The sequence below is a fragment of the Barbatula barbatula genome (genome assembly GCF_947034865.1).
Source record: "Barbatula barbatula genome assembly, chromosome: 1".
Lineage (NCBI taxonomy): Eukaryota > Metazoa > Chordata > Actinopteri > Cypriniformes > Nemacheilidae > Barbatula > Barbatula barbatula.
This window is the reverse complement of record NC_136766.1, coordinates 21,941,011-21,963,323: the sequence shown is the minus strand read 5'-3', so window position 1 is coordinate 21,963,323 and position 22,313 is coordinate 21,941,011. Positions and strand designations below refer to the sequence as shown.

Here is a 22,313-nt window from a genome sequence, read left to right as displayed (position 1 = left end):
TAGGACGTGATCAGCCAGCTAAACTGCATCAGCGTTGCAGGAGTGCAGATGAGGGTAGAACAAATACTGTGAGTTCAAAGTGTGCGGAAAACTAACACAGGCAAGGTGAACTCAGGAGATGCTCTTTCCAGGCCATTGTCTGGGGTCAGATGTTCTGAACAGACCACTGTTACAGATAAAATGACACATTCTGCATATACTGCAGCTGTATATATCCAGACATATCTAGATATTTGGAGTTTTTGGAATAGCAACAATAGTTGAAAATAAAGAATAATATGGGATATTTTAATTCCTCTTTACGTCTCAAGAGTAGTACAAAACATAACTCTAAACAGTGACAGCAAGTGACACAGTCGTGGAAAGGGAAACGGAAATAGATGATGAATTAGTCTAAAATAATACATAATCTGTATAATAGGAATTATTTTATAAATCGGATTCTAAAGAAAATCCCTCATTTGCAAGAAGACAATCGCAACAAAGGTTGGTGGACCATAAATGAACATTCATAAATAGTAGCAAGCTGTCAATAGTTTAGCATTTTTTGACGTGTTTTTGCACTAAATATTAGACATTGAATAGACATTTCTATTAAAAATCGAGGCAAAAACATTTTTATATTCTTGAGCAAAAGAACAAATATTTACTTATATATTATTTCATATATATTTATTGTCATTCAAATTTGGAGAGAAGATTTAAAATCGCACCAGCCTCAAAACTGTGTTGCTAGTCATTTGCACTCATAGCATAGCTCATGAGTTACGTGAAGGTTTAGGTGTGTTTTGCTAATTGTTTTGATTTATTTTAGATAACTTGCCATTGATCCTCCCATTCCTTATTGTTTCAAAAACTTTTTCGCGTTAACACAAATTGCTGTCGCTGTTGATCTTCTGGGTGCCTTTGAAATACATTTCATGGTGTCTGTCAAGGTGGCCATAAAACAGCAATTTCTTTGATAAAATGGCTGATATGGTCTTTATAAATATTTATCAGTAGGCTAATTTTGTGCCAATGAAGTGAAAGAAGTGCTGACGTTGCTGTTTCCCTATGAGCATCTTTTCCCTCAGGCCATCACGGAGATTCTAATATTTGGACGAGGGGATGTGCATTCTGCAGTGTTGATCAGTAGTTATTTAACATAGGCTTTTTGCCAATTAATGACATGGCGTTTGATAGGCTTGTTAATATTGGGCCATAAAAAACAACGGAAGTGCTGACCACACTAAGCTCTGTCTCTTAAATAGGAACGCAAACCTTCAAGGCCAGTGGTAGAGCTTCTTAAACTTTATTTTGTTAGTTGTTATCAGACTTTAAAGACTTAAACACCCTGTCAGTACACGATCCGTTCCACCTGCACGATCTGTTCGCGCATGCGCACAATGACAGTGTAGAAACCGGTCATGCGCAAATGATGATTTTGTTTTGCGACAATTTACAACACTGCACGATCTGTTCGACGCTTGTGCAGCTTTGTTTGACTTTGTTTATATGTTTTTACTGTTCAATAAAATACAATACTCAATATACTTCGCTGCTATCCACCTGCTCTCATTTCACTATGCGTTCTGTCAAGTCAGTTTGAAATACTGTAATGTTTCCCCCGACTTTGTAGTTCTTTCTTCGTGTAAATTAATATAGTCTAGTTAGACATACGTGTTATGTTCCTTATTTGCTTCTGTAACGCCACTGAAGGGATTATTTTACTAATTTAGATTAAATGGATAGATATACTAGCCTATATAGACCCATACTAATAAATTACTACATTTAAAGTTAACTAGTATTATCAGATTTTAATTAAAAAAAACGACACAAACCGTCTTTGACAATACTACTGATCTCAGATAGAAACACGGTAAGGTAAATAGACAATGCCATACAGCAATGAATCGCAAAATGGGAGGAAAAGATTTGCAGTCGATAAAAATACTTTATTCCACATGTAACCAAAATCATCTATGTTCATGTAACAACTCTATTATTTTGGATTGGCAACCACATAAACACAGCGTAATGGTAACGTAAGCAACATTTAAAAACATAAAAACAGACTCGCCGTGAACGGTTCAACTATGTAACGTTAGCCTACAAAACAAAAAATATGCTTTCAGTTGTGCCGCCTGGCCGTCAAATGTTTCATCGCCTGCGTGGTACCAATAGTGTAGGAAAACCATGACGTTTTCTAATACGTAGTTACGTGCATGCTCAGAACGGATCGTGCAGGTGGAAGGGATGGTGTACTGACACACCCCTTTCCGTGGCTTAAGAGTGAAGTATATGGATAGTTTACCCACAAAGGAAAATTCTTTCATATTTAATCCCCCTCATGTCATTCCAAACCTGTATGACTTTCTTTCTTCTGCAAAACACTAAGGAAGATATTTTGCACAATGTTGTCAAGCAAACAACATTGTCCTCCATAGGCTACACACAAAGCAACAGAGACATTTTTCAAAATATTTTATTTTGTGCTCCACAGAAGAAAGTTTCATATACAGGTTTGAAATGAGGATGAATACGTAAAGACTCTTTTGCCGAGAACTTTACCTTTAAATCCAAGCAGATGTTGTCTGTAACTGAGCAAAGCACTGAATCACATTTACAGTTGGAATTGTTTTTGTCTGAAATGAACTAGATTTCATCAAAAACATGTGGGTTTATTTTTATATGGGATTTAGATGTCTGATATTTCATGGTCTTGTTTTACTCTCTGTTTGTGTTGACCTAATTATTTACATAATTATGTTTCGGTTAGCATTTGTTGCCTTTGAAAGGGTCTCTTTACACTACAGTGATGATTCTGTCATTAGGTTTGTCACAGTTGCTCTGCTCAGTGGACTGTTCACTGAAACTGTGACTAACCAGGCGGGCTGACAACTGCATGTGTATGTGAGTCTAACTTTATCTCCCTTTCGTTGTTTCTAGATCTCTTTCAGAGTCATTTCACTCTGTCCTAATTAACTTTCTGCTGGGGTGCTTTTCAGTGTTCAGTGCTATGTGATAAACAGGGTGATCTCTCTAATTGTTCTTTTAAGTGTCTCCAGTATCAAAGCTTACGCCTGCTATTCCCCCCTCTGAAACGCTTGTTTGGGCCTGTGTCTGTCTTTTTTGCCTTGTGTTCTCAATTTGAAATATGTTGTTACATGTATAATGGAAGTTGCGACCAACTAGTGTGGACCAAACTTAACTTCCGGGACACCTCCGCAAAGAAAAAATACATTTTGATATGAATTAATATTAATGTAAATTATATCTCAAATGAATTGTTATATTATAACCAAACATAGGCAGAAAGGTAACTTCAGCCAGCGAGTGGGTTCGATGAAACCACCTATAGTCAATAATGAGACGGTCAGTGTGTAAAGGGGGAGGTGCTTGCTGCAATCAACAGGTAACCGATTTTTTGTGTTTAGCTAAAAATATTTTACAATTTATTTATTGAGATACAAATTTGATGGTGTAATTTCAGATAATATAGACTGAATTATGTTAAAGAATGATTTAACAAATTTTTTTCATTAAAAGCTATATTCATTTAAATACATTTATGCTAAAAATAAGAAACATACAAGCAAACAGCTATTGGCCAATGAAATAAGAGAAAACTAAATGTGTCACAATATAGTAGGGGAAGAACCCAAGCGCAGGCAGCAGTGCACAATCAATTCACTTTTAATAACAAAATAAAACCCACGATGGGGTAAAACAATAAAGTAACTAAGATACAAACAAGAACAAAAGACTTTTCGCAATGGGGCAAAAAACAAGAACACAAGATTACTAATAAATTATACGACAAGACCAAATAATAATTAACAGTCCAACACAAGGCAAAGACGATAGAATACACACATTATGTTGTGACCGACAATAATGTGATTATCTCCACACAAAACACGTGGTACTGTCTTGATCCTGCCCTAAGACTAGAAAAACCTGACACGCAGTGGCAGAACCATAACAGTACCCTCCGCTTAAAAGGATGCCCCCTGTCGTCCTCTGAGGGAACATCACTAACAAGACATGACAGACTGGGAAACAGACAAAAACAGCAGAACATTGTAACAATTAACAGAGGCAAACAGACAATAATAATAAATGGGTTGGGGTGACACGATAAAAATAAAATACAAGGGAGGGGGGACATCACTGTTCTGGGGGAAAGGAGTCCGCATTCCCGGGCCAGGGGGAGAAAAAGTCTTTGCCTGGGAGATCAATGGGCGAGGCCAGGCAGCTCGAGGTGGCCTGCCCGTGGGGACCTTGAACAGGTTAGAAGTCCGGGGGGAAATTTTCTGGGCTCCCGGGGCAAGGGGAAGAGTTCCTTGTGGCCCCGGGACCCGACCAAGGGTGCCCGGACGCAGACCGGGACTACAGCTGGACGGGCGGATACACTGGGCTGAATGCCAGCTCGATCGGTGGCTGGATCGTGGCTTGGACGGCCGGCTGGATCGACCGCCGGCTGGGACGCAGGCTGTATCGCTCGCTGGCTCAGCGGCTGCTGGGAAGGACACAGCGACCCCCCTCCTCGGCTTCTTTCTCTTAAACCGGCCGAGAGGACGTGTGGCCAGCTGCAGAGAGGCGATGGGGGACCAGGTTACCTCCGTTCCAGAGGAGTCGGATGGGGTAACCGGGCCCACCTGCCACGGAGGCCAGCTGGTGGTGGAGAGACTGCAGGAGGTGGACGGTGAGGCGATGCCCACATCCCCGATCTGCAGGGCGCGACCCTCTGGGACCGTGGCCAGCGGAGATGAGAACGGAGATGAGGCCAGCGGAGATGAGAATGACCCCATCAAGCGGAGCCATTCTTTTGTGATTGGTTTACCGCTTAGAGTGGGTTTTGAAATGTTCCTCTCATTGCCCTAACCATTTTCCAGGGGGCTGGGTCAATGTAAATTATGAGATGTCCTTAACCTAACAAATCGTGTATTGTAGTCCCAAAACTCAGTGTTGTCTTTAAAAAGTGATTTCTGTTAAAGAGAATTTCTTCCTTTTCTATGAACTTTGAGCGTTGCGACTTGGCAGATTTTGTTTATACTCAGACAGCTATACTACTGGATAACTAAGTTTAAAGTGAAATTCCATTAGACCTCCCCTTTAAATGATTTAATTTGTGTTTCAAAGAAAAAGTAATTAGTGGGTTCGGTAAGCCATAAGGATGATTAACAACTAGAGAATTTGCAGCCTGTCCACTGTGTAAAAAGCTTTTTGCAGTCAGGTAAATATGCATTCATTTTTGCATTTGTAAAATTATTAATGGTTTAATAAATGTTTATGGATTCAAAGATATTTCAAGAGCACCTAACCCCAATCCCACCCCTTAACCTAAACCTAACCACTTCAACCTCTAAACCTCGTAAAGTAAAAATACAGTCACATGTATTTACTCCATAAATTAGCAAAACAGTATAAACGTATAACAAACAAGTTGCGTTCCGGAAGACATCAGTTAGTGATCGCTTCAGCGTCTGTTCTTCATCTAAATCGAATGTTTGACTGTGGTACCTTTGGAATATTTTAAGTGTTTGGTTCCAAAAGAGATAACTCAAAAAATGTTAAAAAATCATGTTTTTGATTGTGCATTCCAATTAATATCAATCAAACCGCAGTTGGTTTGTTTTAATTTAAGCCATAATAACAAAAAATAAAGCTAACTAACACAATAAAACACAATAAAATAATAAAATGATGATAATATAATAAAAAACATGATTTTTCATTTTTTTGAAACAGACTTATCTCATTTTGCAAACAAACATCTTAACTGTTTTATATCTGTATGTGTTTTTTATTAATAAATACGTTACTTGCTCAAAATGCCTAAATATGCGGGTATGTGTAATGTACAATTATCACAATATTTTGAAATGAAAATCAAATTAGAGGCGCTAATTTAGTAAACGCTCACGTTTGTCGTATTTGAGGAGGGAACAAAACTGTATTTTGGGATGTTAAGTTATTTTTACTGCAAAACAGCACACAAATACTGATTACTGAATAATATTATTGCCGTGAAAACACCAGAGAAGAAATTATGTAGACCAAAGTTTGATTAATAATATTGGATAAACATCCTCATAGTCATAGCATTTGGCAGATGCTTTTATCCAAAGCGACTCGAGTACATTGCATCGTACTATACATTTGTTTCTGACTGTGTAGTCCCCTGGGATCGAACCCATGACCTTTGTTGCTTACCACTGAGCAAGCAGAAAGCAAATAGACAGTAGATACTTGTCTTTACTGTGAGTAATAGGACCTAATCGGAATCCTGTAAAGTAGCTTTTTGGATACATTAAAAACCTTGAAAGTCATTCAATAAAACTGGAGGGAAAATAAATGACTATTGGACAATTTATTTTTGAAAGATTATGCTATTACTAGCACAAGCCTACGCTGTGCTTTTCTTCCAGAATGTATCTTTTCTTCCTTGGTTTCATCTTGAAAAATATAAAGTATAATGCTCTTAAAGTCATACATTATATTATTGTGTGCAATTATATTTCAGCAGGAAAATTCATGGTTAATGCAATCTGAGATGTAGTTATTACTTCTACCTACTTCATAGAACATACAAGATTAATTGAAATGAAGCCCCAACTCCTTTCGATAGAGGGAACTTTATTTTTTGGCTATCCGGTTCAATATTTGCTTTAGAGGTGTGCAAATAATACCTTCTTTTCTGGTTTGCATACCTCATGTTTTTATCTCCTGTGAGCTAACATACTAGGGTTTACAGCGCACAGTCCAATAGCTTGAAATGTAACAAACAGTCTGTTTAAGAGAGTGTGACTCAGGTGTTGTGAAGTTTACCTTGTTTCACAGCAGGCTTTTGGATAGCGAGGACTAGACACATTCCTCTGTTTGCTGTCATATATGCTAAAACTGAGGTGTGCAGAAAGACGTTAAAATCCCATTGTGCTGTGCCCCTGTCATACGGGTTTCCCCTCTGATTGTCAGTCATTTTACACAGGAAACCCTCACAATAAAATTGTCAGCTGTAGGCTTTACCGGGAATGTCAGGCAAAACGATAAAAATAAAAATATTTGATAGGGCCGCCTTGGTGCCGGGTTATGCAGCTCAGATGGGGAAATATTTATTTTGGGAGAGAAACACCTCCCAATCCCAGTTTCTTCCCACTGACGTCCTCATTAATGGGCTGTAATTTGGCAAGAGAGAGGAGAGGGTGGGATTAAGAGAGCGAGAGAGATATACAGAGGGAGAGAAAGTTTGAGAATAGCGGGTAAATCTGATAAGCTGTGTTGCTGAGCTCTGATCTGGTCATGAAAGAGTTTGATCTCTGATCGGCTGTCACACGCTTTGTGGCGAGTGAAACTTCTGCCAGGTTGTTCCCAAGAGAACACGTAGATATTGGGAGCTTTGGTTACATTTCTCATCACTTCAGCTGGATTTCAACTTTCCCATCAGAGCTCTTCTAAAATCCTAAGGCCTAAGGTTCAGAGGACTGACGGAATGACAAATAGATAACCGTCATCTAGCAGGTGAGACAGCTTAATGTCAGAATGCTCTGCAGAGCGGCATAATAAATCGAACAAATAAAACTTTAATTAAGTGTAAAAGTCTCTCTGCACGGTTTCTCCTGAAGTAGACAGAGCCTGTTTATTGTTGAAGCAGTTGGGGGATAAGTTTATAGTACTGCTGTCCCTCGAGCCCTGATGCTAGGAGGTCTTAGTTTGGTACGTCTCATGTGGAATTACTCCTCAGTATGTTGTTTGCTGTGAAAATCTGCGATGTCATAATAGGTAAATCTCTTAAAAAATATAATAACTGCGTTTGAGGGGTGGAACTCTGTTTAGGGGAGGAATTGTACAGCTGAGAAAATATGAAAATATAAAGTTGAAAAAGCTTAGCTGTTGTGAATTCTGGAAGTAGGCTACTGCTATTATGTTATTTCTATTTTTGCTGTATCTGTAAAACTTGGGTGTGGAATTAAATCGGCTCATAATGATGTAATTTGGAGGCCTTGTGATAATGCTATGCGATTCTTTTATCTTGATTTGCTATTTAAGGGCTTTATATGTTTGCATGGAGGTGACCAAAACATGGGCAGATTAATGCAATAAAATACAAATTCTTCACAGTAATATTAAGTAGATTTATATGTTTCGAAACAGATTTTCACATCTTTAAGCAACAGATAAAGATAAGATACTTTTTCTAGTCTTTAGTGACATAAACGGGATCTTTTTGTCATCAAACCATTCAGTAGTTTTTCTGCATTATCAATTGAATTGCCAGTTAAAATCTCACAACATTATAAATGTATAATAGTGTTATCAGTGTGTATCTGCTTTCTGTTTCGCAACTGTTTGTCCGGGTCATGTAAGAGGCAACAAGGATATGCTCTTACTTCCCACAGATAAGAGTTGTAATAGTAATAGGAAAGTTGACACATGATGAGGTAGCACATGTGAACATGTTAACCTAGTAAATATCAACAGGCCAGACTGCAGTAACACACAACACAGCTTATTGCACTAGACGTGTGTAATATTGGACATGATAACTTTGTCTATTGATGCATGAGGAAAGTTTAGTGAATAAAAAGTAAAAGTGTATGTGAAAAAAATCTACTGTACATATTTCAATATGTGTCAGGCCTTTATAGGTAAAAAAGAGACAGAACAATCTCAAGGCATGATCATTGCACACTTGGTCACTTTAAATCTGCGCTCACTTTGATCCCACACTTTTAAATGCTCTGTTCTTCTAAAATGTGGGTCATGTACATTATAGAAATTTTCTTGTCACCGCAAGCTAAGCAACAAACTCATTGAGTGTTTTAATCATTCATAATGTTGTAGGAGGGTGCTTTCCCTTAAAAAAACAAACAACGCTACTGTTCATCTTTCTGTTTATCCACCAATGCTAATGCAGAGAATTCCAAAGCAAGTAGTTCGGAAGTAATATGATGGAAAGAAAAGAGCCAAAGTATGCAGATTTCTAATTGACAGTGGGGAATACCTAAACTGTACAAGGCCAACAAAGTGCATGATGCTTTTGTAACAAAGATATAACATTTTAAGATTACATTAGGAAATGTGCCTGTGTTTTTGTCCCCGCTACACTTCTGTTTGTTAGTGAGACTGAAATTGAAGCATTATTGAGATCTGTGTCTGCTTTTTATTGCTTTTTCATTGTTATTTCGGTAACGGTTCACTTGTACTGAACTTTGAATATATTTTCAATTTACACCGATTGTGGTTTAAAACTCTCCTACAGCCATCTTATACAATTTATGTGGATTTTTCTGAAAAGTATATTTCAGTATCTTTTGCTTAATATCATTTGACTTCATAGGTGCATGAAGCCAGAAGAATTTCTGTTATAAATGGCAAAATGTAATTTTAGGGAACCTGATAGCAGATCAGCAGGCCGACCCCAGTATGATGTGGATGACATATGTAAAAGATTTTTGTAGTCATCTCTCAGGGATGGATTTAGAGGAGGGGCTTTTAACAATTATAATGATGGATAGGTTCTGCTGACTGGAAGACTGAAGACACAGGAGCACTTCTGCAAATGCACACCATATTCTTACATTAATAAAGGTTAAGGCCATGCTACTACAAGAGGGGTTGCTAGGTGGGTCCTTACTGGCTATTGTCAAAATTGCTGTCTTTATGGTGTCAGTCAACACAAATCTGTACCACAAAGATTTGTTGCCAGGATATAAAAACAGAAGTATTTTATTTTATTTTGTAGAGATAATTTTGATCATTACGTAGATTCATTTCACAGATGAGATAGCAGGATTGTTTGCACCATTATGTTTATTCAGAACCTGATTCATGCTGTGAAGACGGATGAAAAACATTGTTGTATTCAGGATTTTGTAGGACACGCTTTTATAACAAGCGTTCTGTCATCGCAGGCACTGAAAAGCTTTTATGGTGCAGAGTTTGCTGATGCACTAAATACTCAATTAGAGATAAAAGGCTGTTACGGTGTTTAATGGAGACGTGTTTTTATGCAGCAAAACTGCGCACAATCTTTGGGGATGTTTGTACCTCAGACTTCGGTATGATTGTTCACAAAAGAATGAACTTGACAATGTTGTGTCATTGGGGGTGTGGATGACATGCTTTGCGGAGGCAGAAGCAGAGAATTGCTTTCCACACCCTGTTAAATTTGACAGTGTACTGTGAAGAGTGCATGCCTGAGATTTCTTGTCAGGGTGAACGCAGCATCAACAGCAGTACGGCTGTGGCTCAATCAAAACATGAAAGCTTGTTTTTTGGATACTGAACTATATCTTTCAGCTAATTCAGTATAGCTACAGTATGTTGTTTAAGGAGACATAACATATGTGTATTGTTGTAGTGAAATATAGTGTGTAACTAGTGTTTAATTACTGTGGGCAGATTTAACCATCATATCGTCGAATATCATTGAAAAGGTCCTACTGTACCTAATAGTGTAACGTGGAGTCATAGACGTTCGGATCCAAATGCAGTGTTTATTAACAGAATGGTCAAACAGGCAGAGATCAACAACAGCGTAAGGTATGTAGGGGATATCCAAAATCATAAACAGTCACAAGCAGAGGTCAGGGCAGGCAGCAGAGAATCGCAGTCAATATCAAAAGTCCAAAGTAATACACGGAAGGAATAAATACAGGTACCGCTCGGAAATGTTGGACTGGCTTAACAAAACTTCGCAATGATTGGGAGTCCAAATACAGTATATATAGCGGAGTGGTAATGGGGAACACCTGGTGGCGGTAAGCATGGGATTATGGGAAATGGAGTTGTAAGTGGGAGAGTCCTGAGTGGAGTGCCTCTACTGGAGTTCATGGGCACTCCAGCTGACGATCGTGACAAATAGAATGCAAGCAGATTATTTGTTTTTCCTAACAGGCTATTGACATTTTCATCGGACACACACACCACGTGGTTATAATAAACACATTTATTTGATATTTAATTCATATGAATATCTTTTTTTAGTATTTTGTTGTGTATCTGTTTTATTGAATTTTAATAAAAACTACTCAACAGTTATAGATTCTTTGTGGATGTAGATCTTGTTGCTACTGAAACCGTCTACAGCAGGGCCAGTCAACTGGTGGCCGCAGGCGAAATATGGCCTGCCTTAACATTTCAAATAAGTGGAGAGACTTTAAAGTCACCATGAAACGGAAGTCGCGATTTACTTCTTTTCCCGTATCCGGACATATATCCGAGTGAAACTGATACACCACATCAACATTTGTCTCAGAAATATGGGCACAACTGTTGTTTTCATTACTGCATTCATTATGTATGATTTAAACGGCTTTATTTACAAAAAAAATAGCTGTTCATCTCCCTCTAGAACTTGCACTTCAAATGATCTGTTCTTTTAGGTGCGTGGGGCACAAGAACGCGATTGGAATTCATCCGAATAACAGGATCCCCGTTAGCTGTCACGAGGGGCAGCCTGACCCCCGGGCAGGGATTACTTTTGTGTTGAACTTATTAGCGTTTTTGACTTTTATTGATTTGACTTTCATTGATTCAACCAAATATCTTTATAAATAGCCTATCTTCTTGAAAAAAACAAAGCCACACTCATCTTGAATGTACTTTGGGACTGGGGGTGAGTAAATTAACAGCTACTTCATTTTGGGTAAACTAATATATCAATATCTGTGTGGATGTTTATTTATATGACCTATAAGTAACAACAGCAAAAAAACTGTATAAAGGGAATACAATTTAATAAATAACAGAAATACAAAATAACAGAAGAAATGAACAAAGCTGGCCCGCATCCTATTTATACTTTTGGAATCTTGCCCTCAAAGAAAAGTAGTTGAAGACCCATGTTCTACAGAATATTAAGTATTTGTTTATTGAAACCCTCAGAAACACATGCAAGGGTACGTTTACACTTTATTTAGTGATTTTAAAATACAAAAATACAGGGCTCTTGAGACAAAAGCATATTAAAAAAATATTAAATAAATATTAAAAATAGTTGTGAAGACATCAGACTTCAGATAATGATCAGTCTACATGTACTCACTTTTTTTAAATGAGGGATTTTTGCATGCGTTATGGATGTGACAATAAAAGGCACGTTTCTAAGAGACAACATCATTTGTAGGAATTCTGTAAATTCTAATGCCCGAACCCACAATAAGAACCAACAAGTGACTAATGCCTTGCTTCTGTGTTAAAATCTCCAAACATATCCAACATCTATTATCTGAGATGCAGTAGCAATAGGATATTTTGTATGGTTGACATTTGCATGAAACTGCTCATGTCTGTACTTAATAGTAACCAGTAATTACATGCAATTTTTTGTGCGCTTCAAGCTGTTCAGTCATCAGTTTTTTTACTCATGCGTATACAAGGAGAACAAGACTCACAAGGAGTGAGGTAAGTTTTAAGCACTTGCTCCCGTCCATGAAGGACACCTCCAGTCGACCAGGCAGTCTCTCAACCTCAACGCTTGGAGTCCACAGAGAGTCTCTGAGATGAAAGGACTTCAAGCGGTTTTTAAACATAATGAAAAGGATCATAAGTGATCCGCGGTTAAATATTTTCCCCACATAATGTCACCAGGATGCCTCCTCAGTCATCCCATTACCACAACTTAGCACGCTCAATTTCAGCCAATCACACCGCAAGAAGACAAAACAATAACCGAGTTGATGACAGCAGGAGTATTACTTGTGTTATTTGACAAGTCTCTTCAACCTTAGAAATCCCCCGTTCCATTCTTATTACAGCCGATGACAGCAAGATGTTTTAATGCCCTAGTTAAAAAGTGAATGACCCCGTGTAATTGAAATCAATAAAGTTTCTGCAGTGGTTTGTGCTTAGCACCACACTTTGTGTTAAATAATAGGAGGGGGCAGGCCAGGCTTCATTCATGTCACACATACTGCACTCCTCTGGGAAAGTCATCAAATTTAGTGCGTTCCTGTAGATTGTGCCTCTTATGGCTATGGTATCCACAGTCCGGGTGAGAAACGCCAAACTTAACATGATTAATAATTCATTGCTCTTTTTTTTCTCTTTCTCTTTTCTCTACTCTTTCTTCTTTTTGCATGTAGCCACAACCAGAGGACGACGACGTTCAGGCATCCTGTGACAGGACAGATCTCCTCAGAAAACACTGACTACATTTTACAGGACCAGTAAGTGTTAAATACTTCCTGTTCTTCCTTTTGACTTTCAAATATTTCCTGCGTTCCATTTGGCCGTAAGTGGACTGCAAAGTGGACGTCACAGGGTGTTCCGCCATCTTAAGTGAGATTTCAAACCGAAGGGAGCAAACAGTGTTCAGTTCGAAGCGGACTGCGAAACGGTTTAGGGAATCAGGGAGAATCGATACATCACTTCGCCGGAAGTGGAAATCACCCAACTTCCATTGCGCACCGCGTCACAAGTCCACTTGCATGAATATGTATTTATTTATTGCCCTCTTTAATTGGGTCATGAGTTTTGAATTGTACTTTTAAAGATGTGACGGTAATGGGATGTAAAGTATAGCAATGATCCATGAGCCACTGCAATCATATCCCAGCGCTGGAATCTGTACATTAGCTGGAAATGTCCAGTACGTGATAATGATGCTGATTATAATGGTCACTAATGTTATAACATTTTATGGTGAGGTGGCCATTTTATAGTTTACAAGCACAATTTTTAAGTTTATGGAAGTGAAGTCTTGTAATCTGGGCCATATCTTGACTGCAAAGTGGGTGCATAATTGTTGCCGGTGCTCACGCCCAACCAATCATAGCTCAGAAAGCAGATATCTGTCTCAGAAGCATCAGTAAAAGTTGTTTTAAGCATCTACTTTGTACAAACATCCAATACTTCTTGAACTGATGTTCAGTTTTGACATCCAACAGGGAACATTTTAGACATAATGCAGATGCGTTACAACTCTGAAACGTCTTCCAGATAACCATGGGATGCCAAATTGACATCTTGCAATGTATGTGTGCTTCTAGGGAGAGGTTAGTGTTGCAAAATAAGAAATTCTGTGAATGGTGCTTTGATTTATATTTGCTTATGGGTCCATCCATTATTTTGGAATCCTACCCAGATAGAAATTTCTCCCCTGCTGCACATTGGCTTGGCATTTGAGAAATAGTTCCCTTTTTCAATAGTGTTGGAATAGTACTGGTTCTTTCTGTGCCTGTTTGGAGACATGCAGATAAAACACCTCACTGAAATACTGTTTTCTGCACTGTTATACATCAGCAGTGTAGTGCTGCTATTGAATCTACAGTCACATCATGTACAGAAAGTACCAATGTCTCAATTGGGAATATGCAATAATAAATAGACATTACATTATATTTGAATTGCGCTATCCTCACTAGTTGCATCAAGCTACTTTAATAAGCCAATTCTTAATATGTCAGCCAAAATATTCACGAATCAATCTTAAATTCACAAGTTACAAATTTTAATCAATCTGATGGCTCACTGAGTCATTCAGAGTTTTCACCATGCTTCAGTTCAAAACAAACTGAATATTCATGTTAATAATATTAATGCTAACAGTGTTAAAGTGATATTTCACCCAAAGATGGAAATTCGGTCATCGTTTACTCTTCTCATTTCAAACCTCAATGATTTTTCTTCTGCAGAACTCACAAGATGATATTTTGATGAAAGTTGGTAACTGAATAGCACTGGCCCCCATTGACCTACATTGTATGGACACCATACCAATGCAAAGAATGTGGGCCAGCAACATCCTTCAGAATATCTTATTTTGTGTTCTGTGGAAGAAAGAAAGTCATACAGATTAGAAATTATAAGAGGGTCAGTAAATTATGATATTATTTGTATTTTTGTGTGAACTGTCACTTTAATGGGAATTATTCAGGAATCAGAAGTGTTACGTGAAATTACGTGAACTTTAATGTTTTTATTCTTTTTCACCTTTTATTTGTGAGTGTGGTGATGACTTGATAATGATCAATTTGACATAATTCGTTTCTAAAGTGCAAACTGTATACATGTTTATTTCTTGTCTTCTTGGACTTATCAGAGTATTTAAGTAGCCTTGTATTGTATTGTAGTTTGTCATTGAGATTCACGCATATCAATCATATTAATAATACTAAACCTCCTCCTCTCCATTAATTTCTATGTTTGACCATATGTCATGGAGCTGAGCTAGGACTTCTACATTATCCATGCTGTGAGGGTTAAGAGGGCTCACATTTACATCCCCTGCTGAGACAGATCTTGCTCTTTTCCTAAATAACATATACAAGGAAGGAACATGTTGTTGGTTTGCCGTTTTATTATCAATGCTCTGTTGCCTGATCAAGCAAACTAGGTGGAAACGATTACAAATTTCAGCCACCTGCTTCTACTTCCCCTCTACAGTTACAGTTCCACATAGAGGTGGATTCATGGATTTAGAATGTTGAGCTCACGTAGGAATATTGCGCATGGCCGTCAAGATCATTTCTCATGCAGATGACAGGCGAGTAAATGTCGCTGGCGGGGTTGATTGATGCTTCTCATTAGGGTCACAGTGTGTGGAGGCTCTGTGCCAAGTTCAGGCTTAGATTAACCACCTTTAGGAGAGGCCAAACATGTCATTGCGTTTCAGGGGGGATCTAGTTATTGGCTTACCGGCTTGAGTGGCCTACAGATCAGAATCATGAAGGCTAAATGTGTGGGATAAGATTAAAGTCACTAACAGAAGAGGAAGTGTGTCACTTGCAGCTGTGTTGATAATGAGTCTTTTGATGGCCTGTGATGTCTGAAGTATGCCTGTGGTTTATAGAGGAGAGTGACAAAGAAGTTACGGAACATAATTGGAATATTCACCACTACTTGATGCTCAAACCAATTTAAAGCACATGTCCGGCCTCATCTAAAGCCTCTCTGTCAATCCGCTTTGCTTTTTCCTTTAGCGTAGTTAAATGGAAAACTAACCTCAGCCTAACACATGTGATACTGTAAGTGCTGATCTGTGGAAGAGCTTTGTGGAATGTCATGATGTCAGTAATATCAGCATCATTCATTCGTCAAACAGAACATTGCTACAGGTTGCCATGGCAGCCAGGGTGTGGATTTCCAGTTTGCAGGGTCCAGATCCAGATTTTTGGAGAGGGAGGATTTAACATACTGCAGTCTGCTGACATTGACACACCCACATATGTTCCAGTCCTTCTCAATATTCCCAAAATTGCTGCATACTGCACCTTCTTCAGAGGGAGGAGCCTAACTAGGTGCTGTGATCCCATTAGTTGTAATGTCGGAAGGAGTTTTGCAGCGATACAAGTGTTGTGGTCCCTTGGTAGTGCAGTACTATTGATCTGAATGATTAATCTGAGCACAATGCACTGGAATAATGAGATCGTCTAAACAACACTGTGGTATGGTGCAGTGTCCACCGTAAAAACTCACTGGCTTTCTATCTGAATCATTCATCTGCAGAAGGCTAACTCTCACACAGTACTTGTCGGCAACACTGTAGTAAAGTCAGTAATATTCTACCATTTTAAAGTATATCAAATTAAGTATTATTAGATGTTTGTAAGAGTAAAATACATACTGAAATTCATTCATTTGTAAAAATTTGATTGTACATGGAATATAGATTCAGCTATTCTGGGCAGACAGAAAGAAAGAGCGACAACACCGCTTGCACCAATATTTTATAATTAGAAATACCATTGAAAGCAATATGACACGCATCATGTTCATAGAGGATAATGTTTAGTCGGCTGGTTGTTATCACCAAATAAACCCTAGTAAACCCCAACATAGAGCAGAGTGGTCTTATATATTTAACTGAAGGGTTATTTTTTGTGATAACATCCCGCTGACTGTACAAACGAGGGTTTGGCAAATGGAAGGTGGTCGGGGTAGTCCATATGGCTGGTGTAGTGAAGTTAGAGGGGTGATCCAGGGATGATTCCAGAGCAGGAGGAGCAGGATAATTACCCAGAGACCAGGCAGGAGGAGGTCCCAGGGCGGAGTCGAGGGAGGGAGGAGACATGGTGGATACCTAATGAACGAAACCCAGGGGACATGCAACGAGTCGATGAGGGTGGAATCCAGGTCGAGCCACGCAGGCCAAGAACCTAGGCGACACCGAAAGGCCTTGTACACTGAAGACTGCTGTGGAGCCAGAGCGACTGGGGATGGAGATGGAGCTGAAGGGAAGCCTGACCAAGTAGAAAATACTGGCATGCAGAGGGTGAGCTGATGGGTTTCCGGGTGCCAACAGATTCAGGGCTGATGAACTGACTAACAAAGGCAAAGGAGGCAGAGGAGGGGAGGGCGGTAGCTACTTGAGACTGATGAAAGGGTGTTGGTTGCTGAGTGAGCGCTGGGCGGGACCAGCGGGGACATGGAGGAGCTGGGCGGGACCGGCAGGGACTTGGAAGAGCTGGGTGGACCCTGGTCAGATGCGTCTCGAGGCTCCAGGGCAATAACAGGCTCAGTCGTCTGATGTCGCTGTGGGCTCAGGCTCTCACAAACATCCACGGGTAATATTACATGCACAGAAGAGATCATCCACAATGGTATGAACTAGCGACAAACAAAACGACAACTAGACCTGACCTCGTACATAGAACAACACAGAGTATATACTGTATGGAGTCCAAGAAAATGAGCTGGAGGTGCAAGTGCAGTTAGTGTCTCAGGTGCAGGTGTGTAATTAAAGTGGAGATGATAGGAAATGAAGTTCATGCCATTTAAGGTCCGGGGATGGAGCAGGTGAAACTGGGATTGAACTCTGGAGCAGGTGCGGGGCATGGCCGGCAGATGAGCAGGTTTGTTATACTTGCCACATAAGCAAGAAATTAGACACAATATATTTCTTAGCTATGGAATATTTTATAAGTTACTATTTTATTATGGAAAATAGTGTAGAAATAACATGGCCAATCCAATTTTAGGGGACCCGCGTTGTATGTAGACAGAAATACCTTATTCTAAGTTGAAAAACAACGCCTCATTATGTAAGATCTTTATACACCTCTGAACACAATGTTATGTGTATTACATTGCGTTTCTGTTAGTAGATCCTCTAAAAAAATGACACACTGGACCTTTAAATAGCGCTGCTAGTCGGATAAACATTCTTAATGCTGGATTATTGAGAAATATGAGACAGCTGGATTGTGTGATAAACCAAAACCGAGTGTTGCAGAGATCCAAGTTACTTATAATAAGCAAAGTGCTATATTTATAATATATAGGCCAATATATAAAGAGCTGTTACAACAGATTTAATGGAGCACGTTCTATACTGCTTTGTAATATATTAAAACTAGGTTAGTGGGTCTGCAGCTCCCCCATGATGGAGCTCTGTGCCTTTGGGAACAGAGTTTGGCCATTTTTATGAGGCCCTATAACTGGCCCTAGGCTGGGACCTCTCTCATCTCTCCATCATAAAATACAGGTCCTCTGAGCCTATTCGTTCAAAAGACAGTGCAGGTAAATAATGTGAAAGGCTAGATAAAACACTAGTAAGTCCCGGGGTGCAAACATACTTCAAACGTGTTGGACAAGAGCTAGTCTGGAGGTTAAAAATGAGAGGGTTCCAGTCCACAGGTCCTCCCATTGCAATCCCTCTGTAGTTTCCCAGTTCTGGGCTGAGTTGTGCTTTACTGTAAGCTCTGATGAAAACAGTAGAGTCAGCCTGACACGAGGCTGGGAAATCTGCGTGCTTTGGTGAGTTTTAGCAGCATAATCAAGATGTTTTTGTTTTAGGGGTTATTGACCTTGTTCCGTTGGTTTGTTTTTTCCGTAATGGTACAGATTCATTCTGCCATCAGCATTTGTATTAACGTTACAACACATTCATTATAACGTCAGTCAAAAGCTACAGAAACAAACTGTTGTGATGTCATAAAAACACTGTGTTCGATTTTACATGCTGGAAATGTTTATGTTCTTATTATGTTCTTTGCATACTGGATTAGATCATAACTGGATTGACTGGAAAGCATGTTTATAAGAGATTATGTTTATTAGGGATTATATAAAAGTAAAAGCGACATGGGTTTATCAAGTGTGCTACACAGGCACATATACTGTAATTATCTGGAAGCTGGAACATGGTGAAAACTGTAAAAGAAAATGTCTATCAAGATCAGATTTCTGTGATGTACTGTATGAAGTTGATGATTTAAATTAGAGATGCATCAATATATTGGTATTGAAGCAATATTTTAGACTATTGGCTTTCGTTCAAAACAGCAAGTGGTCAAGGCTGAACTTTTGCGTATGCACAGCCAATCAGATGGCAGCCCATTATTTTTTGTGCAAAGTACATGAGACTGTCAGTTATTGCACTGTGGGCGATTCATGGGTGTGCCATCTGCCTCAATCATTTCTTTATGGTTTGTACAATATGGACTCTGGATATACATGGTTTCTGCAATAACAAATTTGTTTTACACATTGCAAGAGGCAGCTGGGTAGCCAACAAATGAAAACTTAATCAATCTGTGGGTACCAGTCCAAAGTGCCTTGTGATTTCTTTAAAGCAGATTATTAAATGTGCTTATGGACTGAGACAGATGTTTGATAGAGCCATGCAGCTCTCTTGGTTTCACTGTTGCTTATTCCCTTCCCAACTGTTCCTGAGCTTGACAGTGGTTTGAGTTTGAGTGAAGGCTGTACTGTATGCAGCTGAGCAGCGACACTCTTGACAGTTTGTTTCATTCTACACTAAATAACAAGAAGAATTTATTTCTATTTGATTTAAACCCCTAAAAATGACTCACAACAACTGAATAAAACTGGTTCATTTACTGTAGATGTAAAGCACATTTTAAAGCACATATTCCACCTTACCTGACAAAACAGTTTTTAAAGTGTACATTCTGTTCTCTGCTTCACTCATTCTCTCTCATCTCTCCGCTCTTCTAACCTTCTCTCTGCTGACTTACGTTGAATGTTACATTAGCATTTCCTGAATCTCAGTGGAGCTTTTATGCATTTCTCCTTATTAGGAAAGAAAAATGGGCCCGCATACTTTGAGGGAGCGGCCTGGCATCAAGGCACGTGTCTCACAGCGACCACGGCTGTGGAATATAGCAAACATTTGGTTAATCATTTGTTTTTTAAACTACTGTTTACCAAAGTTGCGAGTAAGATGGAATTCCTGAGTGTTTACACTCTTGCTGTCTTTTCTGTGAAACTGTTAGCAAGTGCGGTGCCTGCAGTGCATCCTTATGGCAGAGTTTTCATAGCCAACTGGGCTAAATAAGGGAATGCCTTTACAAATCCAGAAGAGGCTGTGTTATAGTTCATAATAATTCTACCTTACAGGGATAGTTCAACCAAAAATGATAATTCTGTCATCATTTACTAAGCTAACAAACCTGTGCGACTATCTTTCCTTTGCACGGTGGTACCCATTCATTGGGCATTGGTTTTGTGTCCATACAATAGAATAGATTTCTTCAAAATATCTACAATAGGAAATGATAACTGAAGTTTGGGTGAAGTATCCTTTTTTTAAGAATATAATGCTGCTAATAGATGAAGAATGTAGTTTGGTGTATAGCTGAATGTATGTGAATAAAGCTTCTGTGAGGGACAGTATCATAATGGCCCTGCATTGATTTTCCATTGCTTTACTGTTGACTTCTCACTTATTTAGTGTGTAAAAAAAGTGTATGCTGTACGGATAGATTGTCTTTGTAAGTACAAAGTTTTGGGTCATACACTCACTCATTTATGTTGTGACAAAAAATGTATTTTATATAAATATGATATTGTTATTACTGACTATAAATCAAAAATATATTTGAGTTTTCTCAGTATAGTCCCCTATTGCCAAAGATTCTTGTTGACATTTTATCAACCAGGTCTCAACAATATTGAGTTTCCTTCTATATCCTGGACTTTCATTGGCTGCTTTTTGTTTATTATAGTCAAAGTCATTCATTTAAAAAAACATCGATCATAAAAAACATTGGTGAAGAAGGTCAAGAAAGGAAACATTTCCCTTAAGTGACCCTAAACTTTTATATGATACAGAAAAAACGGTTTTACTGAATTGAAAATTGACATCATTCCCAGGTCTCGCTTGCTGGAAGGTTATTTTATCGGTTTACTTCTCTTGCCTCAAGGGAACATCTTTGACAAAGTCTTACTTGAACACATCAAACAAGGAGTATCCCCATGAGTATATTCCTCTCATGTGCATCTCTTGTTGGTGAAATTGTTAAAGCACATGGTTAAAGATCATGCCTTTCTGTCTGATTCTTGAAGGGCAAATTTACGCATGTCCAAGCCACCACCAGAGCAGAGGCCTTCCAGCATGGTCAGCGAGTCATCTGTCGCCATCTCCTTGTCCCCTGCAGATGCAACCTCAGGATCCAGGGTGAGATGTCATGCTTATCTTTTATGTCCAGCTTAGGTGCTGATTCTGTATAAAAACTAAGCAGGAGATATTTTCCGGTACTCTAAAAGTGCCAAGTTGGATGGTTGTCAAGGGAACCATAAAATTCCCAGTGTCATTAGCAGGGTTTCCATCCAAAGTTGCGAATTTTGCTTATGTGCATAATTGGAATATCGCATAGAGCATTTGCGGATAAGCACCATTTCCATCCAACTATTCAACGGTCACTTCCTAATAAACTGTCACTAAATATCAGTAAGAAACGTAAGAGAAGCCACTGAATATAATCATTTTCAAATATAGTAATACTTGCGCAAGCAGACGATTACAAAACACAATAAATGCGGTGCTTTTGTGGATGCCTGCTGTTTTGGGAAACACAGTAGTGACAGTTCTAAGAGGCAATTACAGAAATACTTTGATAACTTTTCTCAGGCATTTAAGAATGACCATAACAATATTTCTGATGCTGTGAAACAAGATCAGTACTCAGTCAGGTTACACCGTGCAGTTTGGAGTCATTTATTAGGCAAATGCGTTTACATCTTCCATTGTTCTCATGAACCTGTTTTCGCAAAAAACGAAAATGCACCTCAAAGGTTTTTAATTCGAAATTTAAAGCTTCCATCAAAATGCAAATAAAACCAGAGTGATGGAAACCCGCTTATTTTAGTGTGTGCGGTGGGGAGGAGTATCTTATAACGTTCTTAAAATGTAATGGGGGAGAATAAATTGGCTTTTTGCACTGCCTTTGATTGTGATAAATGGCCCAAACGTATGGTGTTATAGGTTACTGTTTTTCTTAGTTCAAGAGAAACTAGATTCAATCTGTGTAGTTCAGCTGTGTCGGGCAGTGGTCAGAGGTACAGTAGAACCTCTGTAGAGGAACTCAAATAATACCTCTCGCTTTTTACCGCAAATTTTATCTGAGGCTGTGTGTTGC

At 38.9% G+C, this 22,313-nt stretch overlaps 1 protein-coding gene across 4 annotated transcripts in view; it reads left to right on the top strand.

The window, feature by feature from the left end:
* plekha7b (pleckstrin homology domain containing, family A member 7b) overlaps positions 1 to 22,313 on the top strand; it is a 97,220-nt gene that overhangs the window by 31,093 nt on the left and 43,814 nt on the right. For 3 of the 4 annotated variants that reach the window (XM_079453912.1, XM_079453911.1, XM_079453913.1), the window contains exons 4-5: positions 13,074 to 13,157; positions 21,241 to 21,352. In XM_079453912.1, the coding sequence (XP_079310038.1) occupies positions 13,074 to 13,157; positions 21,241 to 21,352 (196 nt within the window). Of the gene's footprint in view, positions 1 to 7,313; positions 7,507 to 13,073; positions 13,158 to 21,240; positions 21,353 to 22,313 lie in introns of those variants that run through there. The other variant, XM_079453914.1, reaches the window with a different exon arrangement.